This window comes from Ictidomys tridecemlineatus, chromosome 8, assembly GCF_052094955.1.
Source record: "Ictidomys tridecemlineatus isolate mIctTri1 chromosome 8, mIctTri1.hap1, whole genome shotgun sequence".
NCBI classification, from domain to species: domain Eukaryota; kingdom Metazoa; phylum Chordata; class Mammalia; order Rodentia; family Sciuridae; genus Ictidomys; species Ictidomys tridecemlineatus.
In genome coordinates, this window is record NC_135484.1 from 7,042,814 (window position 1) to 7,063,620 (window position 20,807).

Genomic DNA, 20,807 nt, shown 5'->3' on the forward strand with positions numbered 1-20,807 from the left:
ACTATGCAATGGCGTTGGGCAGCCTATTCAGTGATGGTGCATTGTGGTGTGCAGTGCTGCAATGGGCAGCTGCCTCATGGCCCTGTCTGTTGTTCCACATGGTGGAGACTGCCATGTGGGAAGGGCTTTGGTGTCCTTCAGTGTCCCAAGATGGAGGTTTGGGTGGAGCCACTCATTGGTGGATAGGGAACTGCAGCACGGGGTTCTTCTCTGCACTGGGAGTGGTGTTCTGCTCCAGGCTCCAGAGAGGCTGTCAGGTCACATCCTTAGTTTTTTGAGGAATCTCCATACTGCTTTCCAGAGTAGTTGTACAAGTCTACAGTCCCACCAACAGTGTACAAGTACACCCGTTCCCCCACAACCTGACCAGCATTTATTCTTGTTTAAAATCTTGATCACTGCCAATCCGAATGGAGTAAAAGGAAATCTTAATGCAGTTTTGATTTGCACTTCCTAGACTACTACAGACATTGAACACTTTTTCATATATTTGTTGGTCATTTGTGTTTCTTCTTTTGAGAAGTTTCTGTTTAGTTCTTTTGCCCATTTATTCATTGGGTTATTTATTTGTGAAGTGTTAAGTTTTTGAGTTCTTTATATTTTTGGACATTAATCACAGCAGGAGCAGCAGACAGTCATACTACACCTGCCATCCCAGTAGAAACAAGAGGCCACTGAAGGGTGTTAAGTAAGAGAGGGACACATGTGAGCCTATCATCCTCTTCAAAGGACCTACCCCTATCACCAGCCCTAGTAGACAGGCATACAGATACAACTTCCTAACACTACTTTGATTTTTTTCCCCCACGAGGCTTTTCAACTACAGCCATGTGTCACTTAACAATGGAATATGTTCTAAGAAAGGTACCATTACATTGATTGTGTCACTGTGCAAACATCACACAGAATATTGCAGGAAACCTAGAAAAGAAATAGGTAGGTCACTGAACATGACCTCTTGATACCTTTTTATATTATTTTTGTTTTTGAACAAAATTCTCTATTTCTTAAAGGAACTGTTTTGTAATCCTATCATAAAATATTTAGCTATGCAGTGAAATTACTCATTCAGGAGGTCAAGTATCGCTTTTCCTGTATATATGATGAAGTAAATAGTTTATCACTTCATTGTAGCATTAAAAAAAACACGAAAAAAATGTTCAGTTACAAAAATAGAAATAATACTGTTTTCAGTGATATTCAATAAACTATTCCATGATATTTGGAATAAACATAGTGAATTTACTGTTTGTAGACAATGGGCAGGAGGCTTTCATAATTGTAAACACTGAGACAAAACAAGGCGACCTATGGTTACCCTGACTTCCTTCCTGGAAACCCTTCAGGACAGGGAGGGAATCCAGGCCAAGCAAGTGGTCTTGCAGAGGGAAGAAGACAGATTGGAGTCTGGATGGCTAAGAGATGGACGTACATTCTGGAGAGGAAGAAACAATGTAGAAAAAGGTAGACCAATAGCTCGAGGAATCTACCTAAGGCTCTCTGAGTCCTGGATGAACAGATACACTTGAATAGAAACTTCCAGAGAAAGATTAGGCAAAAAGCCAGGGGAGCTGTGAGCCCACATAGGATTAGTAAGCACTGAGTCCCAATTAGCCAAAGTGGAAGGTCTTTGTTTATGGATCAGTTGGGATATTCAGTAAAGACTGGAAAGGTTCAGATCTTAAGTGAGGCTAACCTATTCTAGGGGAAGGTTTCTCTGGAATTAATCTTAACCAAGCTTGAATACAAGTTTTGAAAGGATAAAACTCCTCTCAAGAATGTACTTCCATCTCTTAGCCTTCCAAACTCCAATCTGCCTTCTCCCAGAAGACCACTTGCTTGGCCTGGATAAAAAGATAAAAATCATCTAGTTTGGGAAGTTATAATATTTAAAGATAGTCAAATTCAACCCATTTGTTTTGCAGCAATCCCCATGACTTCTATGAGATTCCTTGTGGATCTAATAAAGGATATAAAAAGTCTAAAATTTTAACAATTTAGCAGACAGAGCACATACCATTTAAAATACCAAATTCCCCAATTCAAAATGATATATTTCTCAGCTACAGATGGTACCAGAAACAAAAACAAGTAACTTTTACTTGCTAAAAGTTACTTTAGCAGCACTTTTGCAGTTCCTCTGGGCTTGTCAGAAAAATAATAAGTAGTTCTATTACTACAATCTCTACTACTGAGAGGGAAAGTCAATTATCACAAACAAATTTAGCATCAAATTTTTCTTTACTCACTCCTGGAAACTTATATTTAACTATATAAATATATTCCACTCTACAAGAAAAATTTTAACTAGCCTTTGCCATTCTTTTTTCTCATCTTTATGATTCTTTGTTCAATGCACATAAGACCTTTAATAAATAATCACTCCCATGATAAATATAATTTTTACTAGAATCTTTTATTGACAAAGTTTTAACATGTTACGAAATGTTGGGGGAAAAAGTTAAAACACAATTGGAAAATTCTATTGAGAGAAATCAATTTACTACGCAAATTCCAGATGAATGGGTTACTTTAAACCATCCAAAGAAATAATATTTACTAAAAGCTACCACATGCTAAGCACTATTCTAGACACAAGTATACAAAAGATTATAACAGATAAAGGCAATCAAAACAATCTTGAAAAAGAATACAATTTAGGGACTCACTCTCCCAATTTCAAAACTCACAAAACAAGAGTAATAAAGACAGTGTAGAAGTGGCATAAGGATAGATACACAGATCAACAGAGGAGAACTGATTGAGAGTACAGCTACAACCTCTATCTATGGCTAACTGATTTTCAACTGAGGTGCTAAGATCAGTAAGTGTTGGGACAATCAGCTACATGAAAAAGAATAAAGTCAGACTTAATCTCACACCAAATAAAATTCATCCAATATGGACCAAAGATTTAACCATTAATTTGATAGACACCTATATACACAGTGCTGCAGAGGTAGCTCAGCAGTAGGCAAGCTTAAGGCCCTGGAGTTGATCCTTAATACTGCAAAAACTAAAAAGAATATATGAGGAACTCTTCTGGCTCAGAAATAGAAAGACAAAAAATAAAGATCCTTCAATATCGATACACAATGACCAACAAGCACCTAAAAAGATGATCACCACCTTAAAGGATATTAAACCCAAACAGAAGCATAGTACATCCATCAGATGGTCAAAAAGTCAGATAATAACAAGTATTGGACTTGGCAAGATCAGAATTCTCATACACTGCTGGTGTGAATGCCAAATGGTTAAGCCACTTTGGGACACATGACCAGCAATTCTACTCCTAGGTATATATGCAAGAAAAATTAAAACACTTCCACATAAAAACTTACGCATGGATGTATTATAGTAGCACTGTTCATAAGGGCCAAAAGGTAGAAACAACCTAATGTCTATCAACTGCTGAGTGGATAAACATGTAAAGGAATGAAGTATGGCACATGCGCATGAATAGAACTTGAAAACATTATGTTAAGGTGAGAAAAGCCAGTCATAACAGACCACATTACATGATTTAATCTACATAAAATATCAAAACAGGCAAACATCCAGAGACAGAAAGTAAATTAGTGGTCACTTAGGATTAGGAGGGATGGAAATTGGAAGGGGTTGGGCATTGTTAAAGAGTAGAGGGTTTCTTTCCTTGCCTCTGGATTTATTTGTACAAACAGCATAGAAGGACATCAGTCCCTGTAAACTTCTGTCCTTCTGTCCTCACATTCACAGAGGCTTTTACTATGGAGCGTTTGCAGGGACTTGAACACCCTTGGGGGCAGGAGCTGGAACCCAAACTGGAGTTGATGCTGGAGCAGGAGTTGCGGCTTGGGCTTGGGCTTGGGCTTTGCCCCGCAGAGCCTTCAATCCCTGGCCACGTGGGCACAAGCACACTTCCCGGGTTTAGGATGAGCAAGCAAAGCAGGGCGATCAAGCTTGTGGCTGGTACCCTTTGGCATCTTGGGCTTAACCTCCCTAGACTTGAGAGCCTCAGCACCTGCACTCACAGCCTTGGCGTTTTTTGCCTGCATCTTGTTCAGGCCCTTCTTATTGTGCTTCTTGACAAAATGAATATTTCTCAGGAACTTGGAGTCTGCCCCCCTTAAAAGAATCATATCTTTATGAGAGGGCTTTCTTGATGCCATTTCTGTGCCACTTTCAGGATTGGTTGTGCGTAGTGTGGAAGAGCCATAGGAATCATTTCTAATCAAATGCAACTTGAGGCTATTTATTACACAACTAATTCAAGAAATCTTTTTAGAAAGGCATAACAAACCAAAATATATTAAAAGAATATAATCCTATGATATTCCAATACATCCATAAACAAATTTATTCATTCATTTACCAAATCCATCATGGGCACATCATGGTAGAAACAATACCAGGCACCTTAGGTTGAAGAGAACATCCAAGGTGGTTGTTACAACCCTTGAGTAGTTTGCAGTCAAGAGAAAAAAGACAGATGAATAATTTTTAAAATATGATAGGAAGAAATGTAAATAGTTCATTAATAGGATAGCATTTAGCCCCACAAATAAAACTTTCTTAAAATTTAAGTATATAAATTTATTTTTAACCTATCAAACTGGCAGACTTACAAATTATAATTGTAATGGCGAGAATAAACTCATATTCTTGGCAGAAATTGGCACAAATGTCCTGAAAAATATTTGACAATATAAATCAATATCTTTAAAAATAAAACATTATCAGTCAGTAAAATCCTGAACACAAAGAATAAAACAAATAATAACTAAAATACACATAGTCTTTGTCACAGCAATTATTCTTCCAGAATTATATTCTAATAAAATATCTTGAATATACATAAAGACTGAGCTAAAACAAGCTTATAATATTGTTTAAAATAGTGAAAAAAACACCTTAAAATAGTGAAAGAAACACCTTAAGTCCAACAAGCATGCACAGTGGCACAAGCCTATAATCCCAGTAACTCAGAAGGCTGAGGCAGGAGAACTGCAAGTTTGAAGCCAGCCTCAGAAATTTAGCAAGACCCTGTCTCAAAATAAAAAATGAGTAGGGTTATAGCTTAGTGGTGAAGCACCCATGGGTTCAATCCTCAGTACCAAGAAAAGTCCAACAATATGAAAAATTGTGTTCTATATGTGTAATAAGAATTATGATGCATTCCGCTGTCATGTATTTTAAAAATAAAAGCAATTTAAAAAAAAAAAAAGAAAGAAAGAAAGAAAAAAAGAAAAGTCCAACAAAACACTTGTCAAGATCACAAATAGTTCCCTGGAAGAGAAATTGAAATAACACACAGTGGGAATCATACACAGCTGCTTTTCAACAGAGGTTCCTACTGTAGACCATGGTTACACCCAATATCATACAATAAAAATCAGCATGTTCTTTCTACTGTTTGTCATACGAATCCTGTGACTAGGCTCATGAGGTAGAAGTCATTGGCTTTGCCATACCATACAGATCAGATTACAAGTTTAATCGAAATCAAGATTCAAGGCATATTTCATTCATTTCTAAAACAGATTTTTCCTATATCATAACATTTTTGATGTTGCATTATATCTTACAATCAGTATTTTTTTAAAAAGCACTATCTCACAGTTTAATTGCAGTTGCTTTTTCTTTAATGATACATAAAATCATGGTGCATCTTACAATCAATGGACTCTTGTAGTTGATGAAATATTACTCTCTGAAAGATCAATTTCAAGAAGCATAAAACAACTAGATGTGAAGTCTGTTCAAGAATAGATGCAGCAATGTAAATATGAAGTAAAGCAATTTTTTTAAATGAGAAAACTTTTTAACAGGATTTCAAGAGTCCAGATATTTATAATTCAATTAATTACTTCAAACTATTTGACACAAACGAAGACACTCTGTTATAAAAGACACAGTAAGCTGGGTACTCAAAACACATCACTGGTGACAACTGTGGAACTGTATCTGAGCCCTGAGCTCCTTATGAGAGTGACAGAAATTCCTTTGTGTTCCAAGGATGGCTAATCTCAAAGGACAGACATAGCCTTGATATTGAGAGATAAAATGTCCTCTACCCTTCCTCAGTGATCCCCATGTTCTGTAAAAACTCACTCTTCCTCACACTCTTCCCATTGGTGGCCTAGGGGGAAAAAATCATCTTAACCCCCAAGACACACTTTGCCTTTCAAGCTTTGGTGCAGGAGTCAGGAAGGCCCTGCTGCAGAACCCACTGACTTCGCCAAGTAACAAGGCTTCAGGGACCCCTCTGGGTCCTGTGACTCAAACAGTGAGTCCAGCTCCTGATTAGATTATAATATCTCTTAAACTGAGTCCCATTCAAAACTGTGCTTCGAACCTTGCCCATGAGTAGCACAGTAAGAAAGTAACTTTGATTCTTTCTGAGGAGTGCTTGATTTCAATTGCTGACTTCTTTGGGTTTCAGGATCTGGACATTTGTTAATTTCTACAACCAAACTAATGGGTTATAGTGATCTCATCTCTGTTGGTTAAAAGACAACAAGCATCTGGTTTGTTAGCTTTTCTTACTTGTTCATTCTGAGCTCCAATCAATTAAGAATTTCATGTCTGCCACAAGTTGTTTTCTAAATGGTGAATTTTATACTTCTGTGTTTATGCTTCATCCGTGGCTAAAGCTTTAAACTGACTATGTACAAAGCATTCTGTGTATCTCCATGTTTCTGTATCTGTAACTCAGAAAGGTTTTTACCCCTCATTTTGTGAGTGTATATTTTCCTACCTCTAGGTAGATATCAAATTAGATTATAAAATCTCTTAAAGAAGTCCTATTCTGAATGCTGGGGTATAGCTCAGTTGGTAGAGTGCTTGCCTCATATGCACAAGGTCCTGGGTTCAATCCCCAACACCACCAAAAAAAATAAAAAATAAAAAAAAATATATATATATATATGAATTCCCATTCTGTAAACCAGAATGGTTTGCAGATAAATAAGTACATCTATAAACTAAATATTCCTAAAATTCCCAGAGATTAAGGAAATTGAACCTTTAATTCAACATGAGGGGGAGGGGGGAAGAAGTATCATACGGAAACTAACTCAGAAACAGTTTAAGAATTCAAGTTCAAATGGCTGAGTGCAGTGGTACACACCAGTAATCCCAGTGACTCTGAGGCTAAGGCAAAAAGATTGTAAGTTCAAAGTTAGCCTCAGCAATTCAGCAAGACCTTAAGTAACTTACGGAGACCCTATCTCAAAATGAAATATAAAAAGGGCTGGAAATGTGGCTCAGTGGTTAAGTGCCTCTAAGTTTAATCCACAATACCAAAAAATAATAATAATTCAAATCTTTAGAAAATGAGACTAGTTTATATTGTCAATTTAATATAAACAGCTAATTTTTTCCTTGCTTTTCACTACTTAAAATATACATATAGATTTCTATTCTACTTATGTCCTTCCATAAGTAGAATATGTCAACTTACACAGATTTACTTATGGAACTTCTACTTAATGTTTAAGATTATAAAAATATAAATTCTCATTTATCCATATTGAATCTTGGTTTTGTTTGTTTTGTTTTTTGTATCAGAGATTGAACTCAGGGGCACTTTACCATTGAGTCACATCTCCAGGCCTTTTAATTTTGAGACAAAGTCTCGCTATGTTGACCACACAGGCCTTGATCGTGTGATCCTTCTGCCTCAGCCTCGCAAGTCACTGGTATTACAGGAAAGCACCACTGCCACCACACCATTGAATCATTATGTTGACAAACTTTATTTCAAAAATAGTTAAGAAAGCTAAATCTTTCGATAACTTAAAACTTAATTATTGATACTAGATTGAGTTATCCACTAGATACCTAGACCTAAGATAGAGTACTAGAACATTACTAAATATAATTTGTTTATATACCTTTCCTATTTTTATATGCTATCAAAAGACTATCATGAGTTGATTAATGAATACATTCATTTGGATACAGAAAGTTATAGAACACTCACTGAATGGGAATTTTACTTCTCAAAGTCAAAACTGACTTTTTTAAAATAAAGTTTTCAAAAAGATCTTTAGTATCAAATATCATGCTGATATAAAAAAAAGCAAATTTTAGTTTTATATCAGTTTTATATTGATATAAAACTAAAATTTGTATCAAAGGTTTCTTAGATTATGACCTATTCTTACAAGAAAGTTATAAGTTATTTTTTACTTTCTGTGTAATCCGTCTAGATAGCAAAGATTCTGTGATTTATTGGCATAATCTTCTATTGTTTTTGCTGACCTACTGTATCCTTGATCATTTATGAAAAAAAAAGTGTTTCATTTAGAAAATTTCTTTCCAATCATTAACTTGTCTATGTTTAAAGTTTGTATTGTCACTGAGGTTAAACATATAGCCAACTACTGTTTCTTGATGACCTTGATCCCATCTTGAAACATTGAAATCTTCTGACAACTACTGATACCTTTCCCAAATCAAATTATAAGTAGTATCTTTTCCACCTAGAATTGTCTTTAAGATTTCCCAGAGGGCTCCTGGAAAATCACCCTTTTATAGGGGTGAAAATTAAAAAAAAAAAAAAAAAGATGCTAGAAATAACTGGGATTATTTGATATGTCACTATTGATGAATTATCAAATCAGAAAAGATGCTGAGCACTTCCTAGGTTAAGTTTGCACAGGTTTAATGTTGTATAAGTATTTCAGACAGTTTGCTGCAGACAATTGTCAATTCTCTCACTGACCATGACACACTTCCATTTATCAGTGTCTGAGTGCTACTTTGCTTGATACTAGACAAGTAAACAACATTGTCACCATTTTAGTTGTGTTTTTTAAAGTTTCACTTGATCTCAACTTCTTTAATTTGAATCTAGCCCTCCAGCCTCAGCCTCCTGAGCAGCTGGTTGCAGGGCTTGTGCCACCATCTAGCCTAAGATTAAAGGTTTTCAGGAGATTCATATCATTTATCTATGAATTTTTATTAATATACATATATTTAGGACACATTCCAGACTTAAACAATCTTTTTACTTGGTGTTCTTGATGTATTCTTGGTATATTCCAATAATGCTTGGTATATCATAAGGACTATCTTATATCTGAGCTTCTTTTTTCCTCTGTAAAGATGTATTTCCATTTTTATAAATTACAGGCAACATGCATGTTTCCTTGAAAATTGCATTAATCATTATGTTTGTAAACATTCTGTCCAAAATTTTTTTGGACTGACTTTTTTCTTGTTTCATATTGTCATAGAACCACCAAACATACTTATCAATTACCTTACTCTTCTCAGGAATCCTCTTTGGGCCTTTCACTTTTGAAAATTATCAGTAGTAAGCCTGAAGCCACTTGAAGCTCTCCTGTCATCTACAGACAGGGCTTTGTTTTGCTCTGCAGCCTCCTAACAGTACTTGCAGTGAGCTATGCCACAGTCTTGTTCTCAACAAAGAAAGGGCTGTCTCAGGGCCCATGCCAAAGGACTATGCCAGGTACTTTGGGGTGCAGGTCTTCAAGGGCATGTTTAAACAACTCTGAGAAAATAACAGTGGACTGAATTAGGATTTCTAGAACTCCAGTCAAAAAGAATATGGATTCATGAGACTGCTAATTGAAGAGAACAAAAATTACATAGGACTGAAATAACTGATACAGGATGACTGTGGGTTTTGTTTGGACTATTGTTGCTGTTATTAATGTTTATTTGTTGGACATATAAATAAACCCTTTCTTTTAAGCTACCTGCTACGACTTGGACATGGTCTGTCCAAGGTTTATGTGTTGGGATCTTGGTCTCCAGGCAACAGTACCAGGAAATGGGGGGATCTTTAAGAACTGACGACTAGTCCTTAAGTCAAATGAAGACGGGCCCTCGGAAGGGTTAGGGTAGTTCTCTTGGGATTCCAATCTCACTCTGCTTTTGTGCCTGACAATGATTTCTCACTCACATACATTCCCACCATTACTATCTGCCACGAACTGATGCAGCCCAGGGAGGCTCTCACCACAAACCGCGCCATGATATTTAGACTACCAGCTTCTAAAACTAAACTAAATAACTTCTTTATTTTATAAAAATTAGATTGCCTTAAGTATTTTGTTATAGTAATGTAAAAAAAAGCAGACTAATACACTATACATATATAACATAACAATTTAGTGGACTTGCTATTGTAAATGAAATTGTCCAGAGCACCTGTCTTTCATATAAGTAAAATAACTTAATACATTTCTATAAAGAAATGTGGCACTATGTCTCAAGAACCTTAAAACTCTAAATATCTTATGACTAGAATCTATCCTAAAGAAATAACCTGGGGGCTGGGGATGCGGCTCAAGCAGTAGCGCGCTCGCCTGGCATGCGTGCGGCCCGGGTTCGATCCTCAGCACCACATACCAACAATGACGTTGTGTCCGCCGAGAACTAAAAAATAAATATTAAGAATTCTCAAAAAAAAAAAAAAGAAAGAACCTGGAATAGAAAAAAATGTACATAAATATCTTTATCAAGTAATTAATTACAAGTGGAATCATGTTATAAACTGCCACAGTCTGGCTGGGCACATCATCTAAATGACTTCCCTCTCAACCATTACTTCTGGCAAAATGCCAGGGGCCATTCCGACTCTGGCTGTGGCTCTCAACAATAACCACATATTATAAATATAGTATCAAATAATTTAATTATGAGACAGATAAAAACAATATTTGCAATTGTTTAATTATAGGAAAAGGATATAGCAGTTTGTAAAGATATACTGTATAGAAGGGGGGAAAATTACACATACTCATAGACAAAACCCAGAAAATAAATATGCCAATAGTGATAAACATTTTAGATGATAGGATTATGGTTGGTTATTCTTTTACTTTTCATATTTTCCATAATGGAATTCTGCTTCGTTCATAACCAGAGAGATTTCTGATTTACTTTAAGTGAACAGATCCCCTTAACTTTTCTGAGGCAGCAGTTGGATCAATCTGAAAAAACACTACTTTTAACTATAGCATTTAACATTTAAAAAAAGAAAATAGCATTAATCTAAATAAAAATACATTAAGTTAAATGAACAACTTAAAAAGGACTTCCAATGAGAAAGACATCTAAACAAGTAGCTTAACCAGTAGTATTACACTTCTTAATTCAGTAGCATGATTCATGATCTTCCAAAAGCTAGTCAGAATTCCAAACTCTTGTAAGAATAATATGCAAAATAAGTCACGATGGAAGCAAAAAAAGGGAATTTGGAAAAGCTGAGTCCCCAAACACTTTTTTTCATTTCTATGCCTTCTGCAGACATGGGGTTGGAAGTCTTAATAACAGATTATTGCAGCTATTTTAAAAATGCATCTAGCTTTAATGCACATATGATGATTTTTTAAGGAAATTAACTACAATGAGATTTCCCCTTTTTCACCTAAACCAAAAAAAAAAAAAAGCACAAGTGTAATTATGATTGCTCACACCTACTATATACACGGTATTGTTTCACTAAATCTTAATCACAACCTAGAAAGTTATTAAAAATAAAAGACTGAGAAAGGCTAAATAACTTTCCCCCAATCATACAGCTAGTAACCAAAAAGTGATTCAAAGGCTCATACTGAAGCCTATGTTCTAACCAGTATGTTCTCTGCCTCCTCCATCCAACAAGCATCAGCGCAGAGAGAGCCTACTGTGCCAGGAATTTGGATATGAAATTAAGCAAAACAATATCCCTATTATTAGTTTCATGTGAACTGATGGCAAAAGACATCAGTAAGATATAGACATCAAAACAGACATAAGCACAAATTACTGCAAATGGGGCATGCACCATGACACAAAACTATAGGGGGCTCTACGGATGTAAACAGAAGGACCTCCAATCTATGGGAAGCGGGAGATATCAAGGTTGACACTAAAGCAAGCATTGCTTAAGACCTGAAATGAAACTGCCCTCCCCTAACAAATACCCACACACAACAGACACACACACACACACACACTCACACTCACACACATATGCATGTGTGACAAAGAAAAAGGAGTTCCATTTTTTTTTTCAAGGACTACGCCATTTTGTTTTAGAGGAAAATGAACAAATCATCTAAAGCACTCACATATTCCCACCCTAATTCTACCCTAACTTAATCTCAAATTCTACACTGGTCTTGTGATTCCTGTAGTGTAAGCATAAGCAGCAAAAGGGTGAGAAAGGCTAAGATGCATTCCTACTCCTGCCTTCAGGGAACAAACAATGCTGGTTTCAAGGAAAAAGTATTCCGATTCTAATCTTACCTAACTTCTTCAAAATTCCTTTTGACCATTTAGTGGATGTATACTGTACTTGTTCTTCTGACTCAAGTCTCAAGGGACAAGGCACAAAGCATGACAGCATCCTTCCTTTTCAGCAGAACCATGTTTTTTAAGCCAAGGGTTAAAAACCATTTATGGAAGTAAAATCAATTTAGATCATGATGAACACTTTTTAAGAACAGAATAAGAATTATCAGAGTGCATCATATATTGCAAGGTCGAATATTATTTCACAGATTTTTATTTCAGCTGTACAGCACACAAATGCTGTTGCAAAATACATTTCTTACTGTAGTCTCAACCACCATGATTTTAAAACCAATACCACTGACAGATATTCTAATCTTAATTCCTGCTTGCACTAAAGACATCACAGAAAAGAATAACTTATCTAAAAAGGTTTGAACAATGGCTCTTTATTCTGTGAACTAAAGGTTCATAGAGGAAAAAAAAAGTTGTGTATAATAAGCTTGGGATTTCTCTTTTTTTATTTTTTATTATTAGGTATTTGGACTTGAACCTCGGACACTTTACCATTAAGTTACATCCAGCCCTTTTATTTATTAGATGAAGACAGAGTCTCACTAAATTGCTTAAGGCCTTGCCAAGTTGCTGAGACTGGTCCTGAAATTGCAATACTTCTGCCTCAGCCTCCTGAGTTGCTGGGATCACAAGGAGGAGCCACTACACCCGGCACAATTTCATTTTTTTCCTCAACATATTTTTTCCTCTGAAAATGAATCCTTCCCCTCTACTTGATCCTAAAAAGTCAAATTAATCTAGAGAAGAAAAAAAAAAAAAAAAAGAGCATTGCTCAGTGGCAAAGTACCTGCTCCTGTGGACCTGAGCTGGAGCTGGGCTGGGTGAGCCAGGTGGCTAAAGAACACCTTTGGCTTTGGTCCCTAATCAGAGCACAGGATGACTCAAGGGAAAGGGAAGCAAGAGCCTACAGAACTGATTATAAGCTGTGACCTGGGGCAGCTGCAGCCTCTCTAGGCAGGTTTCCTCACCTGTGAAATGAGAGGCACAGCAGAGATGGCCTCTAAGGTCCCTCCCAACTCTCATCTCTTGTAACTCTTACAAGCAGTGGCTGGGAATAAATAGGGTAAAATGAACATTAAGTGTCCTACCCAGTAAGACTTGCATTGGTAACTGAGTAATTCCTCGAGTAAAAACTAAATACTTACATATTTAACAAGCTAATGCCAAAATTGTTATGAGAAAAACAAGGTAAGTTATCTTCCTACATAAGACTTTAAATTTTAAATAAAAATGTACCAAATTTTCTTTCAAAATTTCCCCCACTCAAAGACTAAAAAGGTTGGCAATTTCTACTAATTTGACATCTGTAAACTAGCTGTCCTCTATTTAGAAAGTTCCACATACAGTTATTTCAGCAATATGGCCAAACAGTCTGCTCACATGCAGAATAGCTCCCAACAAAAACAGCAACCCCATCAGCTTAGAAGCATCACATTTACTTTTCTCTATAGAAAGCTTACCCCTTCTGAAATAATGCTGAAATGAAGTCTGTTTATGAAATACTTTTGACAAAAGGCCTAATATATTCTTAAGAGATGCCCTGCTACTTTATAAGTATGTGGCATCTATATGATCCAAGAGACTAATATACCTGCTGTTGTCTGTAAAATAGGACAAGTGAATATGCTCCTAAGTCAAAATAAATTTTCATTTTGCTTGTTTGTGAATAAATATTAAAAGACAAAATCTGTTACCCAAGCCTGAGGTCTGTAGGGATCTTAGACTGTACATATCTCATTTTTTCCAGCAGAATAATGTTCACATAAAAATAAAGTCGTTTCAGGGTTGGAGTTGTGGCTCAGTGGCAGAGCACTTGCCTGGCCCGAGTGAGGCACTGGGTTTGATCCTCAGCACCATATAAATAAATAAAATAAAGGTATTGTGTCCATCTACAACTAAAAATATTTTTTTAAAGTCATTTCAAATATGAAAAAGGAGAAGGCATTTTAATATAACATGCTGAGAAACACAATTATAGATTTTAAATAATAGTTCTATAAATGTAAAAAAAAATCAAAAAGCAAGACCTTTTTCTGTTACTACTGAAGTTGTTTCTAATCTGCAAATTCTGTTACCCACATGAGCTAAATAACTAAAGAACACCAGCTTGCTACATTCAGCTCTGATGTTGAGAGACCAAAAACAAATAAAATTTAAGTTCATTTAAAATTTGGGAATCTCATCTATTTCAATTTTTAGTAACAATTCAAAGTAAAGGAGACTTAAAAGTATAAATGTACTACTTAAGAAAATGAAAATCTATAATTAGATTTTCATTTTAAAATAAAACATGTAACATGTTCATCATTTTAAAAAATTGGGGGGAAAAACTGGCATGTAACCCTTCACTTTTTACTTTTTTGATGCGGGTGGATACTTTTAAAAATAGAATCATACTATTAGTTAGAATTTTAAGAAGCCCAAGTTCATAGTTTAAGAAAGGAAAATTAGTTTGTATTGCCAAATCAAGAAAAAAAAATATAGCATAAGAGGCAACTAACTGGTCAAAGACCTCTTTCATCTCCCTGCTTTTCTCTGGGGGTTAACATCACTGGCTGAGAGACTACACAGCTTTTCCACAAGATCGACCGAAGCTTCATGTCTTCACAAAAGATATTTCAGTTATTAAAATGAGAATTGCTCCCTCCAGCTTCAATTTGAAAAACCCTAGGAAAGAACCTATTACTCTGGCTTGGATCAATGTCCATTCCTAGAGCCAGGAGTCTGTAAGAAAAGGCAGCTCCAATTTGTACCATGTAGCTACAGTAAAGACAGGATGCTTCCAAGTGGAGGAAAAGGATGGTAGGGAGTAGGACAAACTGGTGGAGAAACAGGTTCTCAAATCTGGATTGCTATTTCTGTAAATTCTGTTTGTTTCTGTTGGGTTTGTTGTTGTTGTTGTTTTGTACTAGAGACTGGATCCAAGGGTGCTTTACCACTGAGCTTTTAATTTTTATCTTGAAACAGGGCCTCCCTAAGATGCTTAGGGCCTTGCTGAATTGCTGAGGCTAATCTCAAACTTGCAATCCTCCTGCCTCAGCCTCCCAAGTCACTAGAATTAGAGGCGTTTACCTTATAGCATGCCTGGCTATAAATACTGTTTGGTAATCTGCTTTTTGCATGTGAGGGTTATATTACACAGTTGGAAGTACTTGAGAATCTTAAAAAAAAAAAATGCAGTTCCACCTAAAAGATATGCATCATGAATATTTTCCCATGCCACTAGATATTATTTAAAACATAGTTTTTAAAAGGTGTACAGAATTCATTTTTTAACTTGATTTTAATCCAGAAAAACCACATACGATCATAATCCTTTTTAAACACAATATTCAAAAAGTTGTATGCAAGCACCAACCACTGACATCTTAGTCACACCTTTTTCAGAAATTATGCCAAAGGATTCTTAATGGGAGGTAGGGAGGTAATGGAAAGAGTAGAAACAATAAGGTGATCCTCTGAGACATATATTTGTAAAATTCTACCATACCACTGAACGCTTTCTTACATAAATATCTTGAAGGGACAAGGATACAATAAACCCTAAGTCAAAGCATGAAAAGCAATGTCTGTCATAACTTAATTAAAGTAAGACTGAAAATTAAAAATACACACACTATAGGTCTAGTACTGTGGTGCATAACTGTAATCCCAGCAACTAGGGAGGCTGAGGCAGGAGGAACTCAGTTCAAAGCCAGCCTCAGCAACAGCAAAGAGCTAAGCAACTCGGTGAGATCCTATCTCTAAATAATATACATAATAGGGCTGGGGACATGGCTCATTGGATGAGTGTCCCTGAGTTCAATCCTTGGTATCAAAAAAATAAAATAAATAATGATAATAATAAACATACTATAATCCAAACAAGGGAAGCAGGCAGAGTGGGAGGACAGCCAGAGTAAAACCTAGAAAAATTAAAACCTAAGAGTTAGACTTTGTCTCCCTGTGTCTTATACAAAAAGCAAGGGCTGTGCCAATCTCCCTGGTCTACTACCATTAGTCACTTAGAACCCTCAACTGATTTTCCTTACTAATGTCATTTTAACCAATCCATCTTTTAATTATACTTCTGTCTTTTACAGGCAAGGGAACATACTGACAGTCACTGCACAAACCAAGCTAAGTAAGCAGCATGTCTGAGAAGCTGAGGCCCAGTGAACGGACCTTGCTCATCCTGCCAAGGTGACGCAGCCTATCATGGCCTACAATTGTCAACCAATCTCCTTTTCTGACATCTCTTCCATTTTCTTTTTAAGAAAGTATTTCCAGCAGAATACACACCACCTGGTCAAATGAGAATGCTAAGACAAAAGGACACTAGGAGTGAAAAGATAATCACTAAGGAATGAGGAATTACTAAGCAACAGGAAGTTATTAAGGCAAGTGTATCCAGTTAAGTGTCAAGACCTTCACAGCCCCAAGTTTCAGTAGCTCAGAACAAGATTTACAAGACAGTAAGAGACCATACAGGAAGGGAAGTAGAGCAACTTCCAACAATCCGGCAATTAAAGGGAATCAGAATGGAGTCAACATAAAGTTTCTGCCCCCACTGGAGTCCTCTGTTACTGCTGCCTGTGACTCCTCTGTCAAAAGCCACCCCACCAAGGGCACCTACTGTTATACTGGTCTAGAGGCACATGCAACACCAACCCTCCGTGAACAGCTTCTCTGATGGTTGGCAACATCCAGTGTCAAGACCGAAACAAGCAGGCTCAAAGTAAGCATTCAAGTTAGAGAGATCAATTTGCTTAGAGTGCTGATATTCAAGTACTCTTTTAGTAGTGAAACCCATTTTTTCAAATGAACTCATAAAAACCCATTATATAAAATAAAAGATCACTGATATATAAGGTAAGTAAGAACAATGAAGCCATATTTAACATAAATATTTTAAATGAAATGTTAGACAGGAGCTTTACATCAGACTTAATATTCAATTTGTTGTGTTTTCTTCAAGTGCACAAATCCAAGAAATCACAAAGGTAAATTGTTGCAAATAATTTCTAACTGCTCTCCTAGTCATTTCAGGATCCTCACAGAACTGCCCCAGAAGCTTGAAAAAGAAATTATAAGGAATGTTGACTTCAAAGCTTAATCACTAATAACAACAGCTGTCCTTATTAGAAGTTCTTTACCAAAAATAAGGACAAGAAATATCCACGACTGACAATAAGCTTCATGTTGTAATCAGCTTTTTTGATGCTGTGACTAAAAGGATGGGACCAGAACGACTGTAGAGGAGGAAAGATTTATTTAGGGGCTCACAGTTCAGAGGTCTTAGTCCACAGAAGGCCAGCTCCATTTCTCAGGGCTTGAGGTGAGGCTGAACAGGGCAGAAGAGTGTGGTGGAGGGAAACAGAAAGAGAGACTCCACTCCCCAGATACAAATGTATGCCCTAAAGCCATGCCCCCCATGCCTGCTCCTCCAGTTACCACTCAGTTAATCCATCAGGGGATTAATTCACTGATTGGGTTTAAGGCTCTCACAACTCAATCATTTCTTCTCCAAACTTTCTTACATTGTCTCACACATAAGCTTTTGGGAGACACCTCACAGCCAAACCACAACACAGTAAAACTACAATAGAGTACTATCACTTCTCAACCTGTTGTGTTCTTCATTAAGTCACTGCGTAACTCTTGTCAGAAGGAACGCACACACCAGGCAGATGTGATGGGCTAGATGGCATCTGCAGTGGTATCTGCCACAAAACCTGGGAGGCCAACACGTACAGGGCTGACTTCTACAAAAGACCTGTGTTAATACAGCCTTCCTAATCAATGACAGACATAAAGTAGATGAACAAGGATAGCTTTATCTTGGCCTATCACAAACCAGTTAACCTGGTAGCACAAATAACCACATTACTGGTCTCCACTGTGCCAAAAAGTGGCATTTAGCACATTCTCAATATGCACATTGAGCTTCTTCAAAATAGTTAAAAACATAAAATAAATTCAAATAAACAACTGGGGAACTCATGCAACATCTCTTTATCAAAGATTGACAAGAAGTCTGTCAGAGGTCAGCTCTGAAGAGAAGGTGGTAACAATGAGGGCATAATAAAGGCAAAACAACAGCTTTATCAAGTAATCTGCTTCACAGATTTGCTTTTGTAAAATTAAATGCAATGTTGCTAAGAAAAATATTTCTAAGATCTTTTTGTTCCGTACACTGCTGTTCACTTAAAGTTGGATAAAGCCCATTATCCTGACCTATTTTTATTATAACAAAGAGAGAAATACCAAGGTTTCTCTTCATCACGGAAAAGCAGCCATTTTTACAGCACATTTTTGTTTCTTTGCCCTTTTCATTTTTACCTCTGAATGTTCAGGTCCACTTTCCCAGAGTAGAGTTCAACAGAATATTAACTTCTGGTGTGTGGATAAGGAAATCACACCTCTTCCTCACCCTGGGTCAGGCATGGCCTATACAGCCTGGCCTTTACTCATTACCAACTGTGAACTCTGGGCAGGATACTTAACCTTTGTGCCTCAGTTTCCTCCTATGTAAAAAAGAGATAATAACAGTTCTACCTCACAGGGGTGGTGTAAAGATTAAATGAGTAATTTAATACGTGTTAAGAATTTTAAGCAATTAATAAGTGTTCACAATTATTTTTTTAAAAAGCTTAAAGGGATCAAAATTGCTCAGAAATTGAATTAACACATATAATAATGTAACAAAACTTCTAAAGAATGCTAGATAAACTCAAAAGTAATTCTCATTACATGCTATACCGCTCTTTATTAGAGAAGTCGTTCTTTATATTCTAATATAAAGAAGTCGTTCTTTATATTAGAGAAGTCTGTTCTTTATACAGAGGTTTCTTAGAATTAAGAAAAGTAAAGTAACAACAGCTTTACTGAAAATCAAACTGGTTTGGGCCAATTCAGTGAGGACAACCAAGAAGGTGTCTCCTGCGTTCAGTCCTAAATATGACTACATATTTGTTTAAAATTTCCTTAAGCAGGAAAAACAGAAAGAGCACACCTAACTGCCTTATTTCTAGAACTAAATACAGCAAGAGAGTAAGATGGGAGGTGCTGTCAGTATTTTCTTACAGGGGACAGGGGGCAGTAGTTTGCAAATTTACTCTGCGATGCAAAGGACAGTGAGTAAGAGGGCATTTGGACGCACAAACAGGCACATAAGAGAGGAAATCTTAGCTGTGGTGCATTTATTATCCCAATCAAAAAAATAATGACATAAACATAATTAACAGCGTCTCTGTGGAACAACGCTCTGCGTAGCAAAGTTCGCCTCAGAGCTTCCAGCGGTGGCAAAGTTTCTCACAAATCAATGCTTACTTTATTTGCACGTGCGAGCCACAATCTGCACAGCGCTTCCCCCACAGGACACTAAAGGGCCCTCCAAGAGGCCAGGCGACTGCTCAGTCCCAGCGCAGTTTCCCCGCGAAAGAAGCCGGCATCTTCCGGGGGCGCGGTGCAAACCGAGGGAAGGAGGGACGCGCGGGGCGCCAGCGGGGCGCACTGGCTTCCCGAGCGGCTCCCTCCCTCGGACGGGGGCGGAGTGAGGGGCCACTGCGGTTGGGCCGGCGGAGAGGAATTCGGCGCGGCCGCTGCAGCAGCTCGCGCCGGGGGGCGGCGGCGCGGCCGGCATCCAGGGCAGGGCGGGCCGGCGGCTGCGCGGGGCCGGGCAGGGGTCGCTCGGCCGCGGCGCCCCGGCCCCAGGCTGCGCCGCGCCCTGCCCTGCCGCCGCGGAGCCGGGGTGCTTCCCTCCCCACGCCCCCTTCGGCCCCGGCGAGCTCGGGCCAGGACCCGACCCGCTTCCTGCGAGCGGTCGGCAGCCGCCGCCACTCACCTCGCCGCCAGGCAGCGCTCGGGCTCGGGCTCGGGTTCCGGCGGCGGCGGCTCCTCCATGGCGGCGGCAGGGGTGACGGCGAAGGCGGGAGGGGGCACCAGCTCGGCGGCGGCTTCTTTCATTCGTGCACGGAGCCCCGCATGGCCGCGGCGGGCAGTAAGCTGCAGCCTGGCGCGAGGGACCGGAGCCCCGAAGTGCGGGAGTGACTCGGCTCCGCCTCCGCCTCTAGCCCGCCGCAGGACCCGAGCGCGCCGCGGCCATCTTGGGAACGGCGGCCGGCCGAGCGCCGGGCTACGGCGGGCGGCGAGGGACAAGCCTCCGTGGGCGGCGGCGGCGGCGGCGGGCGCTGGAATCCGAATGGGCGGGGACGCGCAAGCCGAGGGAGGGGCGCGGTTCCCCGCCGCCGATCAGGTGTCGGCTGGGTTGGTGACAGCGGCCACTGTGGTGCAGAGCTGGACTGTGCGACGTGCTGGGCGGCCCTCGGGGCGCGGGCGCGAGCTGCGAGGACTCCCCGGAGAGGCGGTGCTGGGCGTCTGGGCGGTAATCGGGGACTTGCAAAGTGCTTGGTGGTTTGAGCCAGTGGATCGCCGCCGCCGAAGGTCGGGCGTCCTGAATCCCATCTTTCGGAAATCGGGATGATGTCACCCGGGCGCTCGCAGCGCGGAGGGACGAA

General features: G+C 38.7%; 1 protein-coding gene across 7 annotated transcripts in view; it reads right to left on the bottom strand.

The window, feature by feature from the left end:
• Nucleotides 1-20,417, bottom strand: part of Map3k4 (mitogen-activated protein kinase kinase kinase 4) — a 101,367-nt gene extending 80,950 nt beyond the window's left edge. For 5 of the 7 annotated variants that reach the window (XM_078018790.1, XM_078018789.1, XM_078018786.1 and 2 more), the window contains exon 1: nt 20,135-20,414. In XM_078018790.1, coding sequence (XP_077874916.1) covers nt 20,135-20,256 — 122 coding nt within the window. In that variant the 5' untranslated portion in view covers nt 20,257-20,414. Of the gene's footprint in view, nt 1-20,134 lie in introns of all 7 variants that reach the window. The other 2 variants (XM_078018792.1, XM_078018791.1) reach the window with 1 other exon arrangement.
• Nucleotides 20,418-20,807: the final 390 nt, after the last annotated feature.